This window comes from Hypomesus nipponensis, chromosome 2 (assembly GCF_054491055.1).
Source record: "Hypomesus nipponensis isolate SF chromosome 2, ASM5449105v1, whole genome shotgun sequence".
Taxonomy (NCBI): domain Eukaryota; kingdom Metazoa; phylum Chordata; class Actinopteri; order Osmeriformes; family Osmeridae; genus Hypomesus; species Hypomesus nipponensis.
In genome coordinates, this window is record NC_140362.1 from 16,600,253 (window position 1) to 16,610,254 (window position 10,002).

General features: G+C 39.2%; 1 protein-coding gene across 1 annotated transcript; it reads right to left on the bottom strand.

Moving 5' to 3' along the window:
• Positions 1-3,481: 3,481 nt before the first annotated feature.
• psmc4 (proteasome 26S subunit, ATPase 4) lies at positions 3,482-9,119 on the bottom strand. The gene is made up of 11 exons (XM_084708624.1): positions 9,051-9,119; positions 8,152-8,250; positions 7,565-7,751; positions 7,157-7,303; positions 6,313-6,422; positions 6,087-6,180; positions 5,726-5,893; positions 4,707-4,783; positions 4,360-4,528; positions 4,154-4,209; positions 3,482-3,799 (listed from the first exon to the last, which is right to left on the bottom strand). The coding sequence occupies exons 1-11, from the start codon at positions 9,084-9,086 to the stop codon at positions 3,686-3,688; spliced, it is 1,257 nt and encodes a 418-aa protein (XP_084564750.1). The 5' UTR covers positions 9,087-9,119; the 3' UTR covers positions 3,482-3,685.
• Positions 9,120-10,002: the final 883 nt, after the last annotated feature.

Sequence of the window (10,002 nt, forward strand, 5' to 3'; positions counted from 1 at the left end):
CCAGGCTACTTAAAACTGCCAATCCTAATCCCACTCAAGAGATTCCCTGGATTAGCAGATTGAGAGATTCAAAAAATTGGATTAACGTGGATCCAACACAGTTGTTCATTGAGGCTGTTATTTAGGCCATGCTATCCGTACCTCGATGAATGGGTCACTAAATAAAACCGTTTTACACTTGATGCTGTAGTGATTGTAGCTAGCCTGGCTGCCAGATCCTGGCTGCCAGAATTTAGCCCCACCCACAAAAAAATTGCTGGTACATGGCTCCTCAGCGGTTACCTGGGCTCTGTATCCACTGGGACAAGCTGCTGAGTAGAACCAAAACAACCTCCTCTCACACTTCTTCTGGAGTGACACTTAGTAGAGCACTGCTACAGTGCATGTAGCCTTCTGCTACTCTACTTAATATTGTTCAATGCATGGATGGTGTTATGGGTATTTTAGGAGGGAGGAATACGTCAACAATACTTAAGAATATCAAGTCATAAACTAGCATCCCCTTTTGTTCATACGAAGTGTCAATCGACACTCTTCACTGTTGTCTTTACAGTAAGGAGTAGCCTACCTGAAAAATACAACATTGAACGAAGGTGAAACATAGGAAAAAGAAATGCGCAATTGACTGGAAAAAAATTAGTTAATTTGGGAATTGTTGTAATATTATTTATTTTTTAATTCCCAAATAACACTCCATCTTAACAAGGCTACTTGGACATATGTTTTGCTAAATCCACAACTGTATAATAAATGAACAGAAAAACTGGGAAGAACAATACACTTTTAAGCTACCAAAAATCATTTTTGCTTCGATCATTGATGCCATCAGCTTTCAGCGCAGAAGCTACAACTAACTAGCAAAGCACGTTAAAGTATAATTAATCATTATCAAAGCTATCTCGTTGTTCATGATCATTGAACCCATGCACTTTTGTAAAGCTCTCTCTTGGAAGTCGCGTTGGATAAAAGCGTCTGCTAAAAGAACCCATGTATATGTAAATGACTGGTGGTGACCAAAGCAAAACAACTGGGACTGTCAAACCCCACCAATATAGCAATTGCTAAAGGACTACAGTACATTTCCTTCGACGAATCGACAAGTAACGCTACACAGTACAGTTAGTAGTATGGATCCGTGAACCTGGGTTCTAGTTCTGGATGCTAAACCATTGCGCCACATGTCTATTTCTCTCTGTTGCCAAGCTCTTTAACATACTAGCTAGTTAGCTATGCTCCGACATGATAACCACAGTCAGAACAAATATCATGATATTTATGATGTCCAACGTTCGAAAGCAGATGAGAAAGAAGCAAGAGTTTTGCTTTGCCACAGAACCATCATCAGTTGTGTCAGGCAACAGCTGTGCACCAGCAACAACGCCTGTACTAACCTAGGTCTGTCTCGAGAGGCTAGTTAGCTGACTAACATGACAGTGTAATAAACGGTTTAACTAGCCATATTGGCTATGGCTTGTGTTTTGTGTCAAAATAGTATGACAATAGAAATGCAATGACTATCAATATTACCCATTTACATATCGACATCGTCGCCCAGGTTCCAAGGAAGAGTACGCTAGTGCTACCCAAACGATAGCTAGGTGTACGAGAAAGGGAAAGCCATGCTATGACGCATTGGCAGCTTACCAAGGTGTTAGCAGTTTATTTCCTCGAAGCTCTTATTGTTTTTCTCTCCAATGCTCACCCCTTCTTGCAAATGGCGTAACTTATGTAGAACTTCAATATCACACTCTCTGATCCGTGCGCTTATTAAGAAGTTGAAACGGGCACTGTGCCGTTAAGAAGGAACTAAGCAGGAAGTGGTGCTGCGCTTCTATATCCTTCTTTGATTCACACATCGGCATCAGCTGCCAAGCACGATTCGAACAATTCGTTCGAATGACTCTATGTAATTCCTGGAGACTCATAATTATTTTTCCAATTGAGTCATTCGCTTGACTCATTTGTACTACATTGTTCTATCAACATCGAACACAACTATTGTGTACAGTTTTGTAGCTAATTAATAAGCAAAAATGGCATGCAGCTAGCTAACTATACAGACTTTTAACAAAAAAAAACTTTTTATCGTATTATTGAATTGAAAGGGAATATGATTCAATTCCAGAACGCATTGAGTCAGATGACGGAGTTAGTTCCGTATCAGATTGCATGTGAATGGATTACCCTAAATAATACATGTTTGCAACTCTGAGTGAGGGGCGGTATCGTTATCCCTTGCTTTGTGAACTCTGCGCTCGGATCGTGACGTGGAAGTGGACGTATCTCAGTTGTGTCAATTTTTCCGGGCGAAACTCATGATTGTCATTGTCCTGCTATTTGTATGTTTGCTTTGACTGGCCCATTCTAGTGTTTAATCCACTAATGCACTAGTAAACAGTCACGAATTTGTGCTACGTGGGTAGGGGGTGGGGGAAGACAAGAATCTCTGGATTAGTTCGTCACACTGTATTGTTAATTTAATGCCTCTAGGGGCACATTTACATCACAGTCTTGTACGTGGTTTAGGCTATCAGCTAATTGCTAGTTTCCATGATGAAAATAAGTTTCTTTTTTTGTCATCGTCTATGCTGGTTTATGGACTGGGGATCGGTCTCTGTGCTTTAGTTCGTCTCATTGTAATGTCGAGTTTGAGCTGCTAGGGGCGAACTGGTTTTGCAGATGTCACCTGAGCAGGGGCATGAAGCACCCTATCCTAATGCTTGCTTCATACACTTCTTCGTAGACGTTGTGATGAGTTTTTCCAAATGTCTGGAAAACGTAGGATTGTCTTGAACATCTCTGTATGCGCATTAAGTCATCACACAGTAATGTTTATTTTGTGTGGCCATCGGGTGGTCTGGGCACTGACTGACCCAAGGGAGGGAACTACATCACTGGTGGGGGACTGTTGTTTGTTTGCAATGACTAGCCGTAAATTATTTAATTCAATAACTTTTATTCTATAAATGCAGACATATTACGTCACCTCTCCAGTACCTCTACTAATTTTCTTCACTCTATCCTTTTATAGACCCTCTTACTGACCCCTAGTGGTCCAAATATACACAAAATAAAAAACCATGATCAACATGTTTACAATTTGCATGTTTTTTTTTGGAACGTGGTGGAGTGTGATGCTGTGCGGTATTTATACGTTGCTTTGGATAAGAGGGTCAGCTGAATGAATGTACTGTAATGTGCTCTGATTCAGCAGCTGGCACTTTGGTAGACATTTTAACAGGGTTGTGCAACTTGGGGAAGAGGAGGGCAGGGTGGGCTTTATCTGGGTCCCAGGCCTCTTAAGGTTTACAGTAGTAGATGTGGTGGATCAATCAAATAATGACAGCGCTAAATACAGTTAACCACCCTCCCTCCATTGAGGATGTTCAGAAGTAAATACAGTAAAAAGTACATTTCATAACAAAAAATTTACAGAAAAGTGGTAAATACTTTCATTAAAAAAGGCCATGAAACATAGATCTTAATTCTTTATGGAAAACATCTTTAATGGTAATTTCTGAGTACTGTTTTAACAAGGAAGTACAGACAGATACAAACTCAACTACACTAAGAAGATTCAATTCAAATATATTTTGAAAATCTTCAGACAGCTCAAAAAAGTGTGTCATGGTCTACTTTTATATGCATGTGTTTCGAGTCAGAGTCACAGGACCCAGTTGTTTGTCTACTTGTAGAACTCATGCTCTTGCTCGTCCTTCTTAATTACAGTCTTATAGGCCTTCTCAAAGTCCTTGGCCAGGACGATATACCTGTTCTCTCGCACTGCTAACATGCCAGCCTGTGAGAATAAAAGGGAGGAACGAAAAGAGGGAGACAAAACACAGTTAATTAAATGTTCCTTGAACAGTGGTCTTTTATGGTACCTATAATACTTGTTTGCAATACAACTCAGTGGGTAAAAATAGCCAAGATACTGTTGTAGAAAAATAGATTCATCAAGCATTTAATTTTCCCAAGTAGTCCCAAGTCGCCACCCACCTTTCCAACAAAAAATGTCACAACTTAACATGGACTCCAGGAGTGAGGATAAACATCCTCTTAACCTCTGTTTATTATGTATAATGATCCTGCAATATTTCCATTGCATAATAAAAGTATTTTTTAGTCACTTCCATACCACAGCCACACTCACCTCCTGGCAGATGGAGTTTATGTCAGCTCCAGAGATCTTATCTGGTCTGGCCACATCTATACACCAGTCAAGGACAACTGTGAAAAACCATGTGACATTGGAAAGCAGACTAAAACTGTATATAAAAAACATACAAACATCACTATGATTAGGGTTATTACACATTATGTAATAACCGTGATGGGCCTATATAGGCTAGAGGATACAGTCTTCCAGGTCCACCTCCTCTGAGAGGTTCATATTGCTGGTAATGGTGGAGAAGACCAGGCGTTTCTGCCGACGGTCAGGCAGGGGAAACTCTATCTTCCTGTCCAGACGACCTGGACGTAGGAGAGCTGGGTCCAAAGTGTCTGCCCTGTTAGTGGCCATAATCACCTGCATTGAACCAAATGGAGTGAGGGTTATTTAAAGCCCTCCAATCAGGGTTTGGCAAGTTCGAGGTATCACCAGTGCTCTAAAATGTATGCAAAACTTAAAGCTACACAACCATGAAAAAGCATCACTATTTGGTGGCACTGAAATAGTGAGAAAAGACAAGACAGGTGCTCCTCACCTTGACGTTGACATTCTGGTCAAAGCCATCCATCTGGTTAAGAAGTTCCAAGAGGATCCTCTGCACCTCTCTGTCCGCTGGCAGGGCCAGAAAGAAGATAATATAAGGTTTGTACGACAGATAATAACTAATAGTATTATTCACTAGTAGATCTCATTCCTGATTTTGTATAAATAAAGTATATTTAAAAACAGATATATCCCCCCAAAATAAAGCAATATCTGCTATAAAATGAATTATCTAGTAATAGTATGTAGTTCTACAAAATCACTTTCTGGGGCAATATGCTGTATATCAGATTAGTCTGACAAATCAAAAACATTAGGCCATATGTGTGAACTAGGGTTGCCAACTTTCTCAACTTCTTCCAGGTGTGCACACGCACCTGCGCGCGTACCAACAACTGACCAACAATAACGAAAATCACAAGCTTTCATTAGCCATAAACCTACTAAATTCAGTGTAATTTTGGCAAACCACTAATAGCTACTCGCTTGGATGTATTATTGTTCATAGTAATAGTCAAGACAATGATTACAAATTTCTCCTTTTGACACACAATAACGCTCACCAGTGGCCAGTTCACACACACTGTCACCAACAAGCAACAACCGTGTCCCATAGCAACATTTGCGTGAGTTTTCGCGCGTTTACAGTAGCCTATTAGCCTATTGTCCGGTGAGGCTGTGATTGGAATACGGGACTGGAGCTGTCCCTGACGGGACAAATCAAAATCACCCATCATTTGGGATGTCCCGGACAATTTGGGACGGTTGGCAACCCTGGTGTGAACCCAAAGCTCAGGGCAGTGAGGCCTTTCTTAAACTATACTTTATCTAGCCTTTCACCTGGATGTGGAGAAAACTTGAACTAGCTTGTTTAACTGTACTTTTTTGAAAAGAAAGCAAACATAACAGGGTTTATTGAAAATCTTTGGATCCCATTAAAACACAGAATATGTTATAACTTCCTGTTGATTGTAAGTAACTAGACTTGCTGGCTAATATCCCTGATCATACCTCCAGTCTGGGCATCAAAGCGCTTGGTTGCAATGGCATCAATCTCGTCAATGAAGATTATGGCAGGCGCATTCTCCTTTGCAAGCCTAAAGACATCTCGAACCATACGAGGCCCCTCCCCCAGGTATTTCTGCACAAACTCAGAGCCAACCACGCGGATGAAAGCCGCTGGGAAAGAAGAAAAGAATATGAGAAGAGTAATAATTGTTCTTACGATATAAGATATTAACTGTAGGAAAATTACTACTTTGAGTTAGTTGTCAAAGAGTAAGAATGTTGTTACACAAACATTTAAATATCACATATATGTCTGATACCATGAATAGAAGTTCACTTTCTGTTGCCTGACCCTGAGTAGTACCTGTGGTGTGGTGAGCCACAGCCTTGGCTAGCATGGTCTTTCCACAGCCTGGGGGTCCATACATGAGAACGCCCCTTGGCGGGTCAATGCCAATCTAAGGACAGACAGGCCAGACAAAAAGTTGGCTCAACAAAGCAAAGATGGCGAAACACAGTTTGAAACATTTTGATGACCTGTCAATAAGTTGTAAATAACTTAACACTGACACTGAGACAGACATACAAACCTGTTTGTAGAGCTCAAAGTGTGTAAGTGGTAGCTCCACCGCCTCTCTCACTTCCTGCTTTTGGATGTCCATCCCACCAATGTCAGCATACATAACATCAGGCTTCTGATCTGAAATGAAACAATTTAGAAAAATGTGACGATGCAAAGCAATAAACAAATAATATACAGATTACAAACTAAAGACGATAAATACATTTGAAATACTACCGTCAACACCCTTATGAATATTTACGTAATAAATATTAATAATATTCTGTAGCCATGTAACAAAAGTTGCATAATATCATTCAACACAACTTGTTTATGAAATATAATATCAGAGCTTCACTATTTCAGTGTTTACGCACCAGAAAGCAAAATAAATAACAAAATGGATCAGCATTTCCATGGTTCACACCAAGAGGATATTTTCATGAATGCTTTGAAAAACAAGATATGATATATGTTTTTAAATTAAAAACATATCCTGTAGCCTAGACATGTTTTATATCATACAAAAAAATAGTTGTTAGTAGTTGTTGACTCAAGGTTGCCAAATTTAAAAGCCCAACCTTCAAAAACAACTTCTAAAACTGGTTGTTCCCATCCTTGATTGTGATTGGCTATATCGCGTTCCATGCCTTTGTAAAATCCAGCATAAGCTTACAGGTTGTCCTCATAACATTCTTTAACATTCCATATTACTGCGTATCAAATATTTCAAATAAACAAACACTGCAAAGGGGTCCATCAGGCTGTTGCGTGGCAACGATTTATGTAGGAACTAGTGGCGGAAGAATTACGGTTTATTATTCAACTATTTTAAACCACGGCCTCTTGGGGCTTATTGCTTAAATTGCTACCTGAAGTGAGCATCATGATGCTGCTGTCAGCCTCTGGCGGGAGCACATCCACCAGGGCATTGCTATGCTTGTGCAGGGCCACCGAGGCATTTGGCTTCAGCAGCTCCCTGTCTATGGTGCTCAGGATACGCACATAGTAGTTGGAACCTGAAAGGATTATACAAATGAAAGACAAAAAAGTGGGGGTGTTGGCACAAAACAAAAACACATGTAAATAGTACTCACTATAATCACTGTAGTAAGTAAGGTGAATAGGGTGGCAGCATACCATAAGTGCCACTGTAGTCAATGTGCACAAAGACTTTGAAGTATGTTTGGATAAAATCAAATTACACTTAGGCTCTTAATTAAATCATCTCGAAGAGTGAACATCGATCTCATCATAATGTGGTATGATACTGTTTTTACCTGTTGTGGAGCCCACAATGGCTGTGTTCTGGTCCACAGCCTCCAGGAACTGGCCAATGACCAGAGGTATACTCTGTATCCTCTTCACCTCCTCCTGAGCATGGAGGAACTCCTTCTTTAGGTTCTTCTGTTCATCTTTGATATACTCCTCTTGCACCTCCAGAAACTCCAGTTCCTGCTGCAGCTTCTACAACACAGGGGGTGACAGGGAGGTTACATCAAACTAGAAGGGTGACTGATATTTATATCAGCTTTAAAATATCAGTCTTTTTAGTGCAACCCATACAGAAAAAGGTGTGTCCTATTGAAAAGTTAATACAAATAGCATACAGATATAGAAAGTGTTTTGTTTTGTTTACAGTACCTAAAAATCTGAAACAGTATGAGACCTTATAGTCTACATGGTCCTGGCTGTAGTTATGTTCAATACTGTGTAATTAAAGCAGACTGTATCCAAGTAGCATGTGTTCTACGTTGTTAATTGCTCAGTAAGACAAATTTGATACACTGATGCATTGACAAGTAATCATACATTTTTGTGTTTAGGAAGAAGAAAATATTTACACAATAGTCTCTGAAATTCTAACCTTGTATCTACTGTAAAGGTCCTCAAGGTCCTCAGGTTCTGGAGCCAGGAAAGAGAGACCTGTCTGGGGCCTGGAACTATGCATGACAGGGATGTCCTCCTGTGTAGAATGGTAAACAAGTTAGTTTATCAGAGAACAAATAATATTCCATGATAATATAATAGATATAAACCAAAATCAGCTACTAGAGACCAGAAACTAGTTAGTCTATAGATTAACAGAAATAAAATCAAAGAATAAATCAATTGATAATGAGATAATAGACAATATGAACCATGTCTGCAGCATACATGTTTTTTGTGGGAAATCACAGAAATCAGTATGTTTAATAGACTTACATATTACATTTGTATGTTTAAAAGAGGAGCAGCACTGCTATCATTAAGTGTTATTTGTATGAATACAACATCAATTTTTGAGCTAACCAGCAACCATTCAACACACTATGCTAGCTGATGGTGTTGTTGGTGGTGATAGCTATGCTAGCCTGTCCACAGAAACCTAGTTGGCAAGCGATACGTTAACTTGTAATCTAACTCCTAAATAGTAAATATAGTAAATATGGAAACATACACAACATTCAAATACATCGAATACATTTAAAGCTAAACGGGGAAGCGATTTTGATTTAGTAAGCTTTTATGTTAGCAACTAGCCAGCAGAACCAGTTGTGACAGTCTCACGCTAGCATAGCATGACAGAGCATTTGCTCGATTGCTACTACCGTAGCTAGGCTAGAATATGTAGACTAGCTAACTAACAAGCGTAAAATAGCTAGCTCTACAGAGTTGCAATTTTAAATAGTTTAAACCATTTCAAATAATTCAAACAATAAAACAATAATTCGGAAGCGATAAGAAAACACAAATATAAACGGATTCAAACATTCAAAATTGTACCTGGCTCTTCTCCACAGTTACCCCGATGTCCTCCATGATGACTTCCTTTCGGTAAACGTTCTGACGTAACTGTGAGTGAACGATGTTACGTTAGTACTGAACGTAATGTGAGTACTTCCGCTGAAGCCGTGAGCTGTTGTATTCAAATATATATATATAAACACACATAAAAACATAAACATCTAGTGTTTATATATATATCTATGGTTGTATTAACCCTATGGTGAACTGGTGTCATTGTTTTTGTAAGATGCAAAGCTGTGGTTCTCAAACTATTTTGGCTTCAGTACTCCATTTTTCTGATTTCTGAATCCAAGAACCCCATAATTGTTTTTCATATTGTATCCTTAAGTATTTATATCCATATTTTGATGATTTACTCCACTTTATCTCACAAATCCCCCTGTAGTAGGCCTACCTCCAAGTGCCCCCCATTTGAGAAACAGGTAATAAGGGATAGTCAAAGTAAACAGAACTGGCTTAACAAACACAAACGATTTTTGAGATTGATTCGATTGACTGAAACTCAGTTGCAACCAATCGTCAAGGGTGCCACTGCAGGGGTGCCGCTAAATGTGTCAAAAGGATGTTGCTGAGGGCGTGAGGATTTCCTGTGGAACTGTTGAGAAAAATATCTGCAGTTGACACCTCTTCAGTCTGATACCAAAAAGAATTGTAGACAAAATACCACATTTATTTTTCTTTCTTTCTTTCCGTCTTTCTGTCTTACTTTCTTTTCACAGAATTATTTTGTTTAATTTAGGGTCAGTGTACTTTTGTATTCCTACAAGAAAAGATAAATCAAGGATGATAATGTACCATTTCTACAGTATTTCTTTATAACTTGTATATGTTAGAAATTCAACGTATAACTTCACTCCTTATCATGATAATGACAATAACCAAAACCCTATTGCAGCAAATCTGCAGTACACCCACATCCTCAGTCTCC